Source organism: Pleurodeles waltl, chromosome 3_1 (genome assembly GCF_031143425.1).
Source record: "Pleurodeles waltl isolate 20211129_DDA chromosome 3_1, aPleWal1.hap1.20221129, whole genome shotgun sequence".
Taxonomy (NCBI): Eukaryota; Metazoa; Chordata; class Amphibia; order Caudata; family Salamandridae; genus Pleurodeles; species Pleurodeles waltl.
The window spans coordinates 712430716-712449812 of NC_090440.1; the positions used below are offsets into that span (position 1 = coordinate 712430716).

The 19097-nt window shown below is 42.6% G+C and overlaps 1 protein-coding gene across 1 annotated transcript in view; it reads left to right on the top strand.

The window, feature by feature from the left end:
• Nucleotides 1-16481, top strand: part of PITHD1 (PITH domain containing 1) — a 36758-nt gene extending 20277 nt beyond the window's left edge. The window contains exons 3-6 of the mRNA XM_069223452.1: nt 9663-9740; nt 10016-10120; nt 12919-13027; nt 15572-16481. Of these exons, the coding sequence (XP_069079553.1) occupies nt 9663-9740; nt 10016-10120; nt 12919-13027; nt 15572-15673 (394 nt within the window). The 3' untranslated portion in view covers nt 15674-16481. The remainder of the gene's footprint in view (nt 1-9662; nt 9741-10015; nt 10121-12918; nt 13028-15571) is intronic.
• Nucleotides 16482-19097: the final 2616 nt, after the last annotated feature.

Consider the following 19097-nt stretch of genomic DNA (forward strand, 5'->3'; position numbering starts at 1 on the left):
GTTGGCAGTATTAGCGCTGCTTTAACACCGACCACCAGGGTTGTAATGAGGGCCTAAATTCTGGCATCTCTTCTACCGCAAGGTGTTCCAGGATGCCATGAAAGAAACCCTAGTAGGCCTGGAATGGGTCATGAATGTTGGAAACATCATCCTGGTCTAGCCAGTGGTTATTCAAGACCACTTCAAGAGACTATTTGCAATTCTCCAAAGACTATAAGACTGTGGCCTAACCTTATATAAAGATAAATGCAATTTCCTTAATTTATTTTCATGCATGCTTTCGGGCCAAGGGATGCTTGCTGACGCCTCAGAAATTACGACTACTGGACTGCCCCAGAACACCTCCGAATTTAGGAGTATCTTTGACATTGCCACCTACCTTTGGCAGGTTTATCCTGTACCTGGCCACCATAGTGTAACCTCTCGCAACCTGACCAAGAGCCAGACCATATGAGTATGGAACCTCATTCATTAAAAAACCTTCTAGGATTCTAAATATACTCTGCTCTAAGACACCATTATGAATTACTTCGATCCAACCGAAACCACCGAAGTCATAGTGGGTGCTGCCTCATGTGGAGACGAGCCATTGTCCTCCAATAGCAATTGCCTCATACAACTACAGCTATTGCAATTGCCATACGAGTTTCCACAGAGACCAAAAACTCCAGCATTAAAAAGGGAAACACTGTCTATCAAGTTCAGGGGCCCAACATTGCACAGCTACTTATTTGGATGTGACATTACAGAAAGCAAAATACTAATCTCTTTATTTAATGTCACAGTGCTGAATTCGTACCCTGATTTGAAAAGTGGGCCCTACAGCAGCTACAGAGGCACCCCTTTAGCATGCAGGACCACTCGGCGTCTAGCAACCCTACTGACTTCTGTTGCAGATATCGAAATCATCTACTAAATGGAAGTAGCGCCTATCCCCCAAACATTACGTAAGAATAAACAAACCTCGTGGCTCAGTCGGCATGTCTTAAGGACGTGAGACTTAAGGATCTCAAGGAAGTAACCAATGATGATGAGTGTCTATAACTCATCCTCACTTCTACCTGGAAACGCACTGCCACTGAGACACAGTCAGCTGACACTGCAAACACTTTGGGGGATCAGGCAACCAATCTGTGCCACTAATTATTTGTCTTCTAGTAAACTTTATTAGTAATACGTAATTTTAACAAAGTAAAATAAATATTACCGACGGTCATTGTTAATAAGCAACAATTCGAACAGCTTCAAGCCTTATGTTTTGAACTTCATAAAGGAGACAGCGGCATAGCAATGCAAACAGTATTATGTCTAAGTTAACAGCAGCGCAGAGTTCATCATGAGATATGTCTGGGTCACCTAGACTGGCAGGGTATAAACAAATACATTGAACACAATAAAGGTAATTAATGGTGAGACAGGGGGTGGTGATGAGGTTGTGAGCAATGCATGTTTAAAGTATGGCAGTGCTATTGCGGTGCTAGGCTGAATAGACAGAGGTTCCTCCACTCCTGCGAGTTTGTTGTAAAGGAGTCTACGTGGGAGCATCCTAAGTAATCTGCACCACTGATAATGACGTTGTCCTCACAGGTGACCGGGTCATGGCAGTTTGTGCCGTGACAAACTCTGTAGTTGGCACGCCTAAGGATAACAAAAGCGCAGATAGAACTACATTATAAAAATACAGTTGAACAATCTTGATGAGTTAAACTATCACCAGTCTTGATTAGAGTTGAACTATTAGCAGCTGTCAACAGTGCCAATGCCCTGCCCTGAACACTCTGTGCTGATAATCACAGATTAAGAACACACTTCCCACGGACCACAGTGAGTGCAGTCTCCTGCACGAGCTTGATTGGCAGTCCCTTCTCTTTGTGGCAGATTCCTCTACAAGCTACCCAACCACTGAAATCTTGTTGATTGTGTTTGAAGTATACAAGCCCAATTTCGAGAAAATGCTGTCTGGCAGTAGACCTTCCGAGGTAACAGATGATGGGCGTCTCTTCCTGCATACCTAGTTTCAAGAATATCTCCTGTCTATTTGTATAGAAAACCACACATCACCCCAAGATGACTACAGTACAGTGGGTAAGCTGAACATTTCATTCACACCATAACGAAGACATTGTGCATCAGTAGGGAACAGGAAGAACATGTTGAGGTAGCCTGTCATAATTTCCTCCATACTTATTGCACTACAGTTTCCATGCTACTTAGATAGGATGTTATCCTATCTAAGCAGCATGAAAGCCCCATAACAACTCCTTCATTCGCCCACCCGGAAGACACAGGTAAGGTGATCCACCAATTAATGCTTTAATCGAAGCAGAGGCACCAAGCCACCTTGGATGGAACGTTCCTCACTTGTTTGAGTATGGTCCATAGATGGTGGCAGCTATAGATGGGACAATGTTCATGGTATGACAGAACCATGAAAGGTTGATATGAAACCGGTCAATGTTCAAAAGTCTATCCTGAAACATGCCTGACTAATCCGACTAGGAAGAGTTGACCAAGTAGTACAAGCCTGGTGGTCAACTGTTTGCCCAATTGAAATGGCTGGCTACCAATGGCAAGCTCCTACCAAGAACCACTGTCTGATACGCAAGTTGATAGAGACAATGGACAATACGACCTCGAACCCCATTTGCCAACATTACCACGTTTTAACGTGTTTAGCTATTATTGGAGACACTAGTCTATTGATAAGTCCTAATAATTTCCTGGATACGTTTTCACTGGATCAGTTCTGTTATTGGGCAGTATTTTGTTTTGGGGAGGGATGCGCCATAGTGTCACCATAGCGACGTAGCATGTAGGAATCGCCGTCCCCCACGCAGCCGTACGTGGCCGCTAGGTGTAAATAAAAGGACTCGCGGACACTTGAGCCTAGTAGTCAGTAGCAGCGCACCTACCGCATGGCCACTCTTATTGACCGCCCTCATCGTAGTCTGCGGGCTCCTGCTCAGGAGTGCACATGCAAAACGTCATTAGCTCAGGGTTTGAAAAATATTAGCACAGGCTTATTTAAGATTTACCTTCGTGAGTCATTTTTTCTTTACAGAGAGTGATTTCTCCTGGTAGCTCCGCGTTTGGGATGGTTTGTGCAGCACCTACTTAATGGTGGGAAAATGTTTCCACTGGAGGGTGCAGAACTCTCAGCCTTGTGACAAGACGTGATGTAAGGGTACAGCAGCATGTTGTAATCTGTCTCGTAGTATGTCTCGAGGACCCTACATGTTGCAGGCCTCGAGACAACATAATGGAATGTTTGATACGTGAGCTCAGCAGTGTTCTCTCCGCGGCAGTTACTTGCTGACCTTGGGGGAGAGAGCACTGCGTCGGAGTTGTTCGTGAATAAAGCTGATTGCTTTATATTTTTATTGTTGTATGGAGCTTCATTACTCGGGATGCTCAGGACTCATGAATTTCAAGTCCTGATCGGAGCTGCATTCAATTCTATGTCTGCTATCCTGGTCTTCATTCTACTCTCCGGTATTGACATTTTGTATTTTCTTCGTTTTATAGTGGCTGTTTTCGCCCCTTACGTGCTAGTCGCGTTACCTAGCAACGTGCGAACGCATGTTTTTTTTTTTTTTTTTTTTTTTTTTTTTACAACATGCGTAGTTTATCACACTTTGGTTACAGCGCAACTTCTGTTTCCTGCATGTCTACATCATCGACCCTGCGTGGCTGCCATTTTTGGTGATGCAAGGATTGTGACATCATTACCAGTTTTTTTTTTTTTTTTTTTTTACTCTTTACCCCTGTTGGCTATACTGGATATACTGTACACAGACTTTTTCATTCAATTGAATATTGGAAATTTTGTGTTGTTTCACATATTGACTATGGTCTTCAACGGTGATTGACGTACTTTATTCTTACTTATAAACATGGAGAATTCAGCTGCAGCTATCAACTCTCCTCCATTATTTTTGATGCATCCTGGCGCTCTGTCAATTGAATGGGAGGAGTGGGTGGAGATTTCTGGCAATTATTTGGAAGCACTAGATGGGTCGGGGTTTTCTTCTAACAGAAAAAAAGCGATTTTGCTTAGTTTTTTGGGCAATGAAGGTCACTGAGTGTTTAAATATCTACCTAAGGCTTGTGATCAATCTGGGCAACCTATAGATGATGTGTTCCTGGAGGCAAGATATAGATTAGAACTGAGATTTGCTAAGACTGAAAATGTGGTTATGCGCAGATTTAAATTCTACACGCAATCTCAAAAAGAGGTAGACGAGTTTGTTACTCGTTTGAGGGAATTATCCATTAAGTGCAAATTTGGCCCCATGACGGAAGAGTTAATTAGGGACCAACTTATAGTACAATGTAGAAGCAGAAAAATGCAAGAAAGATTGTGGGCTGCAAGAGATCCAAAGTTGAAAGATGCTATTGAGATTGCTAAAGTAGTCGAAGAGTCTGAGTCGTGTATGGAGTTGATGGATAAGAGGGAGGTTAAATATTCTGATGATCTGACATGTGTGGAGAGTGAGGTTGCGGTTACCTCCAGAATGTGGGGTGGAAAGTAAAGGGATGCCTGGCGGTAGTACAAGCGGTAGTGCTTTCGGCAATAAGTTGTGTTCTAAATGTGGTAGTAGATATCACACTTCTGATTTTAAGAATTGTTTTGCCATTGGGAAAGAGTGTAGACGATGTGGGCGTAAAGGGCATTTGCCAGAGTGTGCAAGGGAAAGGACGTATCCTAAGTGGCTGTGGTCGTGGACGAGGAAGAAAAACCGTATGCGAGTGATGTGGTTGACCGTGTACTATATGTATCTGGGTCTGACACTAGTCTAGTAGGCGTGAGAAGAATGCAAAGGCCCAGAGCCACGTTCATTATTAGGAATGTGCCTGTTGAATTAATGGTGGACTCTGGCTCTTTGTACACCATTATTCCTAGGGAATTGTTTCTTTGCAAGTGGCCGTTCACTTGATTATTGCCCAAAGACATTAACCCGGGGGGGTACCAAGGAGAACAAATAGATATTATAGGATACATGCTTGCAGAAATAGCTTTTAAGGGGAGGATGGTCATGGGCAAAGTGTACATATCTGAGTCAGGTCCTCCTATTTTGGGTTTGCAACATCAGTTTGATCTGTGTATTACTATTGATCCATGTGCTCCCAGTCAAGTTATGGTTATTGGTGACTTTACTCTAGAAAATATCTTGTCTTGTGCGAAAAATGTGTTCAAAGAAGAAATGGGTGTACTAAAAGGTTATGTTCACGAGATCAAATTAAAGCAAGGAGCTGTTCCTGTGCAGTACAAAGTCAGGAAGGTGCCAGTATCAGTTAGAGGTGAAGTCAAAACACTTTTAAGTGAAATGCTAGACAGTGGGGTTATAGAACCGGTGGAAGCCTCTGATTGGCTTTCGCCTATTGTTATTTAAAAAAAAAAAGGATGGAAAGTTAAGATTTTGTGTGGACTTGAGGGGTTTAAATCAGAACATTGTGACTGGCAACTTTCCTTTACCCAATATTAGTGAATTGGTTTTGCTATGCAAAGGTGCTAGATATTTTTCCAAATTGGATCTTAAACATGCTTATCATCAAATAAAACTTCATCCAGCATCTAAAGCTCTCACAGCCTTTGTTACCATGGAGGGGACATTTCAATTTACCCGGATGCCTTTTGGTTTAGCATCGGCTGCAAGTGTTTTCCAAAGGATGATGAGCAATGTCTTCAACGGACTGCAGAATGTCTTGTTCTTCCAAGATGATATACTTGTTTTCAGTGATTCCATTGCTAACCATAATGTAACTTTGAGAATGTTGTTAGACAGACTGTCGGAGTGTGGCTTGACATTGCGGAAGGAGAAATGTCAATTTCTTGTGAAGGAAGTTGAATACTTGGGCCACACACTATCCGAATTTGGAGTCAAGCCTAAGAGAGATCTTTTGGAGGTCATTAGATCTGCACCGGCACCTAAGGACAAGGATTAGCTCAGATCTTTTTTAGGCTTAGTGGAATACTATTCTAAATTTGTAAAAAAATCTGCAAGTAAAACCGAAGATCTGAAGACTCTAATACGCAAAGGAGCGAGTTTTGTGTGGGACAAGGCGCAACAACATGCTTTTCTTTCTATAAAACAAGCTGTGTGTGGTGCTGGTATTTTGTCGCCGTTCGACACTAAGAAGGATACCATCATTACCGTTGATGCCAGTGCCTCGGGAATAGGCGCAGTCATGTCACAAATGTATGACTCTATTGAAAAGGCAGTTGCTTTTGCTTCACGGACTTTGACAACCACTGAAAGACATTATGCTGTTATTGAACGTGAGGCTTTGGCTGCAGCGTGGGGTGTGGAGTATTTTCGTACATACATTTGGGGTACTAGGATCACTCTACGCACAGATCATAAGCCTTTGTTGAAGATTTTGTTGCCTGGTGGTACTGGCAAAGGTTCCGTGAGATTAGCCAGACTGGCTTCACGTCTGCAGGAATGTAATTATAATATTGAGTATATTCCTGGCTTGAAGAATGCTCAGGCAGATTGCCTGTCACGTCTGGCACTTGATTGGCATACGGTGGATGAGCATGGTGTTTTGAAGAGTGATCGCGAAGGTGCTGTTGCTTCTGTATGTGAAGTTACTCAATGGAGTGGTGGAATTGTCAATGAGCAAGAGTGGTTTACAGCAATGGACGAGGACAATGTGTTGATGTGTGTGATTGATCTTATTAGGAAAGGTGGTAGAAGAGAAAGTACTCTTCCTCCTTTAGTGCGGCCATATCGCAAAGTGCTGGATGAACTTTAAGAGGTGAATGGTAAAATGGTTCTACGTGGAGACAAGATAGTTCCACCCATGGGTGTCAGGAAAAAATTGTTTGATATAGCTCATGAAGGGCATCTGGGGCAGACTTTTACTAAAAAAAGGCTCAGAATGGAGTTTTGGTGGCCAGGCATGGACAGCGATGTTGTAGGCTGGGTAGAAAGGTGTAGTGAGTGTATTCTGAGTGAAAAACGTCTGAAAGTTGGGGCACAAGTGCTGGGTGGTAGTATAAGCGATCCTGGAAGACCTTGGCGCACAGTGTGTGTGTTTGGACTTTATTGGACCTTTGTCAGGGGTCGGTAGAAGTAAAAGCTTTGCTCTTGTTTTGATTGATGTTCATTCAAAATGGTTGGTGGTCAAATTCATGGCTGAAGTTACCACCTTAGCTACCATTGGTGTGTTGCGTGATATTTTCACAGAGGAAGGGTTTCCGAAGGTGTTAATCACAGACAATGGTACTCAGTTAACCTCCAGGGTAATGAGAGAATACTTGGATTCGTGTTTGATCAGACATGCTCGCACAGCTTTGTATAATCCTCGTGCTAATGGTATTGTGGAGCGTGCTAATCATATGATTAAAGGAGGGATACCATTAGCTAAAGTCAATAAATTGGATGTAGAGAGTGCCATTTCTGAACTGATATGGGCATATCGCACCACTGAACATGTGAGTACTGGAAGGATTCCATTTGAGGTCATGAGGGGCAGGACCCCTTTGGGTAGAATTAAACCATTGTGGATGCAAGAGTTAATTTCTGGTAGTCAATATTATTGTGGCAAGTCTAATAACACATTTGATTGTTTAGACAAAGCTGAGCGAGTTGATCTCGGAATCAAACCAGGCGATTGGGTAAAGGTTAAATCCGGAAGAGTAAGGGGTGGTACTTCCAAATTCTTAGGGCCATTCAAGGTACTTGAAGTGCATAAATGGCATGTTGTTCTCTCTAATGGACAACGATGGAATAAGAGGAGGGTGGCTAAATTTGCATTGAATTGGTGATAATGGGTAGTATGAAGAAAGTTGTACAGGTTACATATTGATGTAGGATGGTGAGGTTGTGAATGATCAGTTTGAAGGTCAGGTCTTGGATGCTGGTGGTGGTGACGGTGTTTTGATGCCTTAGCGTCGAGTTATGAACGAGAATATGAGGACTGCACACCCCAGTGGTGTTAGTTCAAGGTTGTTCGGTCTTAGGCCTATCAGGTCTAGGAGACCACCTGTTTTTCTTAAAGATTTTGTGCCTTGAGTTTTTTTTTCCGTTTCTTGGCTCTTATTAGTTTCACTTCTGTTATGTTTGTTTTATATGTTTGTTTTTACATGTTTTATTTTCCTTTGTAATATTAACGGGAAGAGATGTGTTGTAATCTGTCTCGTAGTATGTCTCGAGGATCCTACGTGTTGCAGGCCTCGAGACAACATAATGGAATGTTTGATACGTGAGCTCGGCAGTGTTCTCTCCGCGGCAGTTACTTGCTGACCTTGGGAGAGAGAGCACTGCGTCGGAGTTGTTCGTGAATAAAGCTGATTGCTTTATATTTTTATTGTTGTATGGAGCTTAATTACTTCACAGCACAGGGCGGCCATTCCAGCTGGTGTGTACTTGGGTGTATGCGCAAAGCGTAGTTTGGGTTCGAACCCATAGCAATTTCTTTAGTGAGAAAAACAAATATATAGTAGGAATTTCCGGTCTTGCCATTAAATTCTGTTTTATAAAAAAAAAAAATCAAGGTTGATGATGTAACTAGCTTTTTGTTCGGGTAGTAGTGTCGGTTTTGACAAAGGAAATTCTCTAATACTTAACATTTGGTAACTGGAGAGTATCCTGTTACTTGTTAAGTACTTATCGAATGGAACATGTTTGTTATTTTTTTATTATTCTACAAGTATTTAAGCTTCATATGCTGTGATATGATTTTGCTAGGTTTCTAGAGCCAGTGCTGGTATGGTACTGGTTTATATCATTGTATATATATTCTTTTAGTTTGGTGCATTTTACCCGTAGTGCTGAGTTATTGTGCTATTGATTACACACAAAAGCTTTATATCACAAGTTTGCATTGCTTCTGGTTTTAGTAAACTAAAACAGTAAATAATCAACTCGTGTGATGGATCTACATACATTATTACTGTGATGGGGTCTTCAATTGTATACACAGTTCGGTATGTCTCTTCACAAGGGATAGCTACTTCTCAATTCTTGCGTTTGTGTGCCCTCGATATGCTTATGATTTACTGTGTTTGATGGTTTTCTGTCTGGCCTTCTTTCTTCGGGGGCCATATATCTGTTGTCTTTGGGGCCTACTTCTGGCTTTACAGACTCTTCTCGAGTCTCCTCTTTCTCCCCTATTTGGACTTCCCTCCTCTCTTCTGCTGGCACTCTATCGCCCTCGCTTCTCTTCCTGGCGACCATCTGTTTGTCTCCTCTCGCCCTTTCCCCTCCCTGATCCCCTGTGTTTTCCCTTGCCTCTCTCTTGGAGCTCTCTCTCCCCCCGAGCCATCCTTTATCTTCCCTTGTCACTTTTTGCTTAACGGGCCTGCTTTCTCTGTCCTATTTGGGTGCCGCCGTTTCATCCCTGGCCTCCTCCCTCCGTGACCATCTTATCTCTGGGTCCCATCCTTTCTTCCGTCTCTCCTCTCCTCCCTGAGCACCTCTACTTTCTTCTTATCCATGCACCTCAGCCCCCCATCCCACTCCTTCTCTTCGTGGCTCCTTCTTTTTGTCTCTTCCGTGCGCTGCGCCTTTCTGGACCTCCTTTTCTTTCTTAGCCATGAATCTCTCCTTTTTTCATCTTTCCTGGACTTTTCTTTCTCCCTCGCCTTGAGTCAGTAGATTATGCTGCTCCCCCTGGACATCCTGCCTATTTTCAATTAGCCTATCTCGTGTCAGTTTCACAGGAAACGTGAAGTTGAAAGGAATAATCATTATGGGAGAAGACGATGACACACATCCATCCGCGATGAGACTGTAAGAGAATCCCCATCGCCCCAAATATCAGGTTTTATTTTGTGTAGCCGTAGATGGTCTAATTGTCTCTTCACCATGTGTCTTTCTGTTTGCTCGTTTATCCCATCGCACATTCACCCTATGTTCCCTTCCTTATCCAACCTTCGTTTCTCTTCAGCCCTCACTAACTGACAGCCTTTCATGTCCTTCGGTACAAACCAATAATTGTAAAGAATAACTCAGTCTTGCCAATTGGTTAGATTTTTATTTCCAAATACTTTGTCTTTCCATTTTAGGTACAAAAACATTCCACATATGAGCTTTGATGACACAGCCCGCGAAGCAGATCAGGAATTCAGTCTGAATAAAGATGTCACTGGAGAACTGGAATATCCCACAAAGTATGAGGGCCTCTTCTTCCTTCCCTTTAATGGACCAAATTGGTTTTCACAGGTTTTTCAGTGGTGTTTGTCGTCGTGGGTGCCCCTGGAAGCTATATACTTTGAGAGTTTTCCTCTGGTCACTTTTGGTGTCACTGGGCTGTTTGCCATAACAATTTTAATTGGGATGTTTGATGGTTCATCGTCTCTTGATGCTCTTCGGTGTCACGTGCTACCCTATGCCACGTGAAGGGGCAGGCGCACAAATGGGTGAAAATAGGAATCCAGAGTCTGTTTGTGGTGTTTGAAGCAATGCTCTTGCTGTACATTACAGTAAGGCACTAATGCCGCTGGAGGAATGTATGTAGGGAGAGCTTAACACAATCTGAGGTATTTTTTTGCCATGGGAACATGATACTAATTAAAAAGGCACTTTTGAAGAGAAATGTCAGGCAAAACACGAAGAACAAGAGGTAAGCATAGCAGTTTGTACTGGAAATTTGAGCTTACACATATGTGCTGGGATAAAAGAGCGCAGGGTTACTCGATACGGCAGTTAGGAGCCAAGGGTAGATTACAGTCATATGGATCACTATGGACTAATTTACATAAATATTCATAAGTCAATGGATGTACAAATCATCCAGGATATTCTTAGTACCACACAGTAATGCCAGACCAACACATATATACTGAATACATGCACTTGAGTGAGTTAATAAGTCATGCATTTAATAACAACAGTAGGGTGCTCAAGTACACAGTGTAACAAGCATGAGGGAGTGACGGGTGTACACAGTGCTTCACTGACCACAAACAGTGCACCCTATAGGCTTATGACAAATAGCCAAATAAATGCTTCCTTCAGCAATAACAGCCTACCCAGCAGAGCTGCTGTCAGCACGGCTGAATGCAGTACACCACAGGAGCCATTTGTAACACCACACAATGGCAAGAAGGCAAAATCCGGGCAGACTCGTGCAGCAGTGCAAGTCTCCCCTATTAGCCAAAGAGTACTTTGCTAAGGACACATTGAAGACAATAATAATAACTTTGCAGCATCAACGTGTCTTAGTTTAGCATTCTTTACTTACTTCTGTAATCTAGTGGTCGGACTTGAACATTTTACACAAGTAAACCTTTTCACTATGAGCACTGATAATGAATGTGCCTACCACAAGATTTCCCCTGTGTCGGCAATCAGTGTTCCACAATAGCTCACCCGTCAGTGCTATTTTTAGATTGTAGTTTTATGCCCCAGTCGAATATTGAATGCACAGGAGGACATTTTTGAATGCTCTACCTCATGGTCAGGTAGAACCTGTTGCCTATTGACCTGCAACATCTTCATCTCCAGAACATTTGTAATAGAAATAACTGCTGTCTGCTAAAGCAGTCCCTCTACTTTTGAGTTCTGGCTGCCCATAATTCGGGTCATTGATTCTCCAGATCATTTCCCGTCCATGCTCAATGTTCTTCTTAGACTAACATGCTGGCTATTCCATATGGGGGCAAGCCTTTTTTATTCTGACTGCTAAGGCCTTCAACTTCTCCTTCTTGCTTGCTTTTTTCGACATTCCTGCTGTTAACTCATCTTCTAACATTGCTTTAATTTGTCTGTTCTTTGCATCCCTTACTCCTGCTTGCGCGTGCACCTGTTGCAGAGTAACCGCTACTTGAGAAGTCAGTTTCATTAATTCAGCAATGCATTCACTGTCACTTCAGATAAATGATGTCTGTAAACTGTCTTAGAGTTCAAAGAATGTAATCTCACTGATAGCTTGTTTGCAAATCTCCCTCATTTGGTAGAAGCTCTCCCTCAATGTTAAATGAGAGATCAGCTCGCCTTGGTGTTTGCTGAACATTGGAAGCCACAGCAAGTCGCTGTAGGTTCTTTTCATTTTTATAGGAAAGTTCCCTTACATGATATGACTAGTAGGGAAAATAATAAATAGAACGGCTTCCATGAATGCACACACCTTTACATTTTAACATTCCTGCTAATTGTTGTTCATCTTTTAAGGCATGCAAATGGTGTAGTTCCTCTGTCACCTGGACCTTTTTCATGACTTTTAAAAAATGCATTCAGCTTTCTACTTGAATGAAACCATGAATGGGGAACCCACCCTTCCAGTATCATGTGTCCTTTGGGCATGGGTGGAGTTGCCCTCGGCTGTTTCTGGGTGCCGAGTCAGACTAAAGCATGGTTGCTCTTGAAGTGGCATTGACCTTTTACAGAGGTGTTGAAAATGTTGCATATTGTCTTGCACAGAAATCTGAGCAGCGAATTAAACAACTGATAGAAGTGAATTCCAAATGTTCTCTAAAAGGTAAAATAATGTACAAGGGGGTGAAGAAATATGAGTTATTTGAACTAATAGGTATATTTAGTCAGATTGTAGACAACACTTCACATAATTTTGAATCGAAAAACATTGAATTTAATACTGGCAAATGAGAGTTGCTAATTTTGTTGCCTATTATTCCTACCATTTATACTTTTCATAATCTGACTCTAAAAAAAATGTGATGCTGTGATACCCTTTTCCTTGTAATACCTGCTTACTGCTAACTCTACCAGACACCATGTAACCGGTGTGAAGGGCCTGGCCCCTGCAGTAAATTCAATCCAAAACGATTGTTTAGCACTTATACCTAATGAAAGTGTTTGCACCCATTGATGAGTTAACAAGGTGAACGTTATATGTGTATGGGAGCGAGTCATTGCTTCCTTCATTGGGACCCACAAATGTTGTTCTGGTTAATAAGCAATGGGATGTTTCTGTACGTTTGATGCTACTTTTACATTTTTCTTTCAGAATTGCACGTTTTTCAAGCGTTCATCATCTTTCTATCCATATATCTAAAAACTTTGGGGCGGAACAAACGAAGATCCTGTACATTGGCCTGAGGGGTGAATGGACAGAGGTAAGTCGCGATGTATATATGTGAGGGATAGATGTAATCCACAGAAAGGGAGCATAGCTCAGGTGAAGAAAGATGTGTAGTGGGGGTTGCATGGAGGAACACGTTTTGATGACCTTGAGTAAAGAAAATCTTTTGTGCTTGAGTCTTTGTGATTTTTTGGCTTGAGGGTGCTATGTGATGACAAGCTAGCGGCTGTGACTAAATGGGGAAAAACAGGAGTGGTTGTGACAAGGACCAGCCAGTGGGAGCCTTTGAGCAGGAACCTGATACATTGTTGTGTTGTGGTGACTGAAGGGGGGTGACGTCAGCAGTCTGTAAGTAGACATGGTGGTTGTGAGCAGACATGAGCGGTTCATAGTGGGTTGGGCAATGATGATTATTTTGTGATGGTCACTGATGGGCTGTGGACAGAAACAGACGATAAGTAGGCCTAGACTGTGAGTGAGGTTATGCAGAGATTATGGTGACTGTGTATGGATGAAATGGGGTGGTGGTGAGCATGTAGATGTGTGTGTATTACTGCCTGCAGGCAAGGTTGCTGTCAGCTTGGTCAGAAGAGGTTTGCTGTGAGCAGGAATTGGCTGGAGGACTTTGAGCATGGATGAGCACAACTGGCTGCAATCTAGTAATGTGTAAACATTGCTATAATGGGTGACAGGCCCATATTCCGTACCCCAAGTAGAGAACAGTCCCCTTATCTATTTAAAACAAAATTAGATGGGAGCCAGTGAATATTGTCATGCAACATCCAGCCATTGGACAGATGTATGCGCATAAGCTAGTGCTTCGACTGGTAATGTGATGGAGCATGAACAGACGTTATGAAACCCTATATCGTTATAGGAAAAGTGAGTGCTGGCAGTGAAACAGGTTGATGAAAAGTCAGATGAAAGGATTCGAACACCTTTTCACACTTTTTACCGTTGCCTGACAATGGTTTGTGGCAGGGAAAGATTAACAATTGTAAATGAAAGTTCCTTCTGCTCACAGTTGGACTAACATCCCTTGCTCTTGCTGCTCACTAGCAAAGGTATATGGTTGATCTGGAAATTAATAATGTTTCCTATAACCAAGAAGCATTTAAAAATGCTTGCTTACAATCACGTAGGACTGAGGGGACAGGTTCCTCTAACGGACAAGAGGTGGCAGACGTTTGCTTGTAGGTGGTTAGAGGAAAACGCATCCCGAAATAAAGGTTGAGAAGTTAGTTACCATGTTCAAGAAAGTGGTAGTTTCTAACAACTCCCACCATTCTAACTCCGAGTTGCCAGCCAATTAGGTGGTATTACAGCAGCTGGTAAAGGGACCATATTGAGTTTTCCAATGAGTATAAGACTATTATGCCCATTGTTCAGTTTTTCCACATAGAAAAGACATCTGCAGTCTCGTGCTAACAATGGTGGTGGTGGTGGTAGCTTGCACCTCTTCAGTGGTGATTCTTTTGTGGATTTGGGGGATTTCTGGATAGTCAAACTGGCATATTGACCTGCAGCAAGAGACAAACTGAAGTAAGGAGTATACAAATTTTCACCGCTTACTCTCAATCTCTAGTCTTCGAGATTTAGCTCTGTGTCTACACCTGGTCCTTGTTAGTTCTGATAGTCCTTCACCTCTACATACTCTGCTGCAATTTGGGGTCTCCCAGGTCTAAAACAGATTAAAACAGCACCTTGCTGTCATTTCAGGGTGCCACTTGGATTACACCTATCACTGAGAAGAGATTTCCAAACTTTGGACTATGCCCATCTGCCCATCCTTAAGTAGAGCTTCCTGTTCATCAAGGTGTATGTTACCAGGTAACCTGAAGCTGTCCCACCCATTGTAAGAGAGAATGGTTTAACCAGTGTTATGTTTGCTGGGTTTAGAAGGACTAGCTTATCTGAAGGTTTGGTCTCCGAACGAGGTCTCTGCCTATCCCATTCAGACATGAGCCACCTCAGACACAGCCTTTGGAACAGCAGCTGGGTAAATACCCAGCACTGGTTTTCACTAAAAGTAAACAGACTCACATAGATATGTGATTCACCATTCTTGTGCATCATGAAGGGAGGCAACTGAACATCTTTTTATCCATACCTGCTTTGGCAGAGCTCTCAGTCTATGTGAACTCTTACATGGTCTGCGTACAAAACTGCTAATCTCGAAGCCCTTATCGTCTGGAACAGGTTGGGAAATATAAAACTGCCCATGACTTATCACGATGCGACTGAGCACTGTGCTGTGCCTTGCCTGCCTAGAATGGCAGGAGTACCTGTAACATTGTTGGACAGCTGTGTTCTTGGTAGCTTACTCCATAAAGCAGTCATGCACATTGTCCTTTACATTGCTGTGGCCGCTGCTGTGCTGCGAGAAGGGATTGAGAGCTGATGTTTTGTCGTTCCTTGGAATGAGGACTGAGTGATGAGTGAGAGGACGAAGCATTGGATATGGAATTGGGGTTAAGAAAGCATGGGCAGGTGAACAGTGCTAAATATGCGAAGGGTAGTTGAGTTTGTCCTGGAATTACTGGTACAGTAGACTAAGTTGCTTGCTTCTTTTTTCCAGGCTCAGCGACAAGAAGTGGTCATCTGTAACTATGAAGCTGCTGCTAACCCTTCTGATCATTCAGTCCAACAAGTCGTGCCTCAGAGCCACTTTATTGCCTGAGCCCAGCAGGGGCTAGTTTGAATCATTGCAACGAAGAGTCACGTGGTTAACTGAGCACGGCAGGTCAATCTTAAGAGCCTCTTTGTCATCTAAGCATAGGAGCTTGGTTCATAGGTTGTGAAGAGGTTATCGCTTGTAAATAGCGGGTGAGGAGCAGGTGGTACTGAGGAAACACTGTTGCATCTTGCCCATGAGTGCCTTCAGCCAGTGTTTGTGACACTTCATTATTGACTGGATTTTATTTGGCATTGAAATCTGCTAAAACTATGAATGCCAGGTTTTCTCTTCAAATAAATCATTGTCTGTCTAGGAGAGTAGTAGTAAATTCCTTTTTACCAAAATGGCACATCGTGTACCCTCAGATCTGCTCCCCCACTTGCCATTCTCTGATTACCACCAGCCTTAAACTGCTCCTGCTTTCAGCAGATTCGGACATTGATTCTCCAGTCTCTGAATTCCTTTGGAAGGGCTTTTGAGCATTCATCCTCCAACCCATGAGCCCCTTCAGCCATTCTCTGGGTACGGCACAGAAAAGGGCGCGTTCAGTCTTTCTCTAGCCTTTGCACCTGTGGTGTAGATCTCGACTGATCCCCACGAGCAAGAGTGGCCAGCATCACTCCACCCTGCTCGAAAGGGTGGTAGTCACTCCCCACCTCTGGAATGAGTAATGTGCCGCAAACCCTCTTCTCAAGCCGACATTATAGATACTGACCTGGGAAACTGATGCTTACGCTAAATGCTGTGGTGTGTGGGAATAAACTGTTTACACTTTGTTGTATAGTTGTTATTAAAGATAAAATTCAATGTATGAGGTGTGAAGTGAATGAAACATTTCTGCTTGAAACTGGGACTCGTGCCATTGCAATCCCTGATCAGGCAAGAGTAAGATATCCTAGCTAGTGGAAAGAGGGAGTTGTGGAAAGAGTTACCAGGAGGTAATAAGGAAGGGACCTTAAGGGTATCTTGAAGTAAAGAGAAGGAGAGCATGTTGGTTTGAAATTGTTATGGAAATGACTCCCGAAAAACAAACAAATAATAGGAACCACATAGTATTTGAGCAAGATCCTCAAACGTAGAAGCTAACATCATATTTTGATCTCATAAACGGCAAACTGAAAGTGCGTTAAAAACAGGAATTTAAGACAAAGATTTGCTTGCTTGATAAACCTCCAGAAATAACAGTTGGATCAATGTGACGCCCAGGACTAAACGGTACATTACTGGAAACTTTAGAGTACATTGTAAATTGAAGCTAAATAGTATGTAAGTGTGCCCAGTGGCCTAGCGTTTTACAGGGCTGCGCTCTCAACCGAAGCAAATAAAAAATATAAAAAATCTTTGGTGTAGAGCATTTACTGCAGAGTATTTAGAGCTCAGAACATCTTTTCAGGAAGTTTTAGACTGTCAAAAAAAGCACTACAGGCAAACAGCCTCAATCATTCTGTGCAACTAAAAAAAAAAATGGTATGTTTTAATCCAGCTGTAAACTTAATTTTTAATGGTGTCCTCTCCCAGGTTCTGCTGTTTGTGAACAAAGTATTGATAACTAGAGTTAAGTAAGCATATAGAATGGACAATGTTCATATTATGTGTAATTAAAAATAGTCTTTGGGGTACTTGCTCTATGAATGGCATGATATCCATAATAATTGTAACAGAACATGTCTCCATGATTTTCTTAAGATTGATAAACATCTTCACTTTTAAATACAGTAAAATACTCTAGTTCAGATAACATAGAATCAGCTGTTTTTACATCCCAATCATCCGAAACAACTCCAGATGTTATTACATCATTCATTGAAAGTTTAAATGCATATGGAATTTGAATAACCTCAGTAGGGCCATATATATCAAAAGATACTTTATCCCAGACAATCCCATCAGGAATTGGTATAGCTGAAATGTGTGCTAGGGACAAGTCTCTGCAGACCGTATGGGAGGAAAAATGTGGTTTTAGGACCTCATCAACCAGTTCAACTGTAGAGCGTCCAGGAAGGTATGGCCATATATTAATAAGAAAGAAACGATGACAAACCCAATCCAAAGTAGGAAGGCAAGTACAGTTAATGACAGCCACAGATTGTTCCATGGACAAATGAAATAGTTCATTTTGAGCCAATTTATCAGCTTACATGCTCTTGAGAGTCTTGTTGCAGAAGAGGCAAAATATCCAGAAGCAGTTCGTGCAAAAACTGGAGCCGTGTTTGGAAGATGAGAACTGGCAGAAGTCGCCCTTGTGGTTCATAATAGAGGATTCCATCTGAGTTGAATTTGAGAACAAGTGCTTATTATTGTTGATGTTGCTTGTTGCAGAAGAAGTTAGTAGAACTAATGAAAGATCATTTTCTACCCTCCCCAAGCTCGGTGAGGTGTCAGTGTTGCTGCTCAAAACCTGTAGAGGAATATCCTTTAGTAAGAGGGAGTCATGCTACCCAGGAGTACTCTAGGTCTCCTGTGCAGGATCGGCAATATGGTGTAACTTGACCTTGTCGACGGAGACTAAGTGGTTTTCTTTAGAACCAGGTAGCGGTGGTAGAATAACAGTTGTGGTACCGTGTATTCCCAGGACTGGAACTGGTGCACAATAAGAAGGACCAAACTCCTTTTTCACAGCAGTCTTTTTACGCACTAGATCCCCAACTAATGGAATCCAGCCAGTACGTATTATTGGTGCATCACTTATTAACAAGGAGGCAGCACTGGCAGTTGTTTTGTCGTCACAGAACTGTTGTAAGTCCTGCAATACAGTGACCCTTTCATTTATGTTCATAAGGTACATCTACTGCCTCCGCGCCAGGACCCTCAAGATCAGGAACATAGATGTGTATTCCAAACAGGCATTCATATGGGTACGCTCTCCCAGGGACCTTCTTGATAGATTAATAAGTGCTTTCTGGACTCCATACAGGTGATTAAGCCAACTACGACCCATGCCTAATACTCTAGCTGTTAAGGATTGCTTTAAGTCCCGGTTTCTTTGTTCCACAATGCTGTTTCCCTTGGGATGATCTGGAGACAAATAATACTGCTGGACCCCTAACAAAGTCATGGTGTCCCTGAATTCCCTTGAGGCGAAAGCAGAGCCCTGGTCCGAGTGGAAAGCCACAACTACATATGTGCTGATAAAGGCTTGCAAATCTTGAATAACAGTTTGAGTGTCAGCTGAGTGTTGTGGCCATACCCATATAAATCTGGAGCATGAGTCAACAGCGACTGGGATGTATTTGTATGGACCATCAGGTGTCAAAGGGCCACTGTGGTCCAGGTACACACATTGTAGAGGCTTGTTGGCAATCAGGAGGGGTGTCTGTGGTGGACGTTTGACGGTGGACCCTTTTATTTGCTGACAGATGTCACAACAAAGGACATACTGCTTGGCCTGTTTGTATAGTCTTGGCCACCAGTAACATGCTTGTAATAG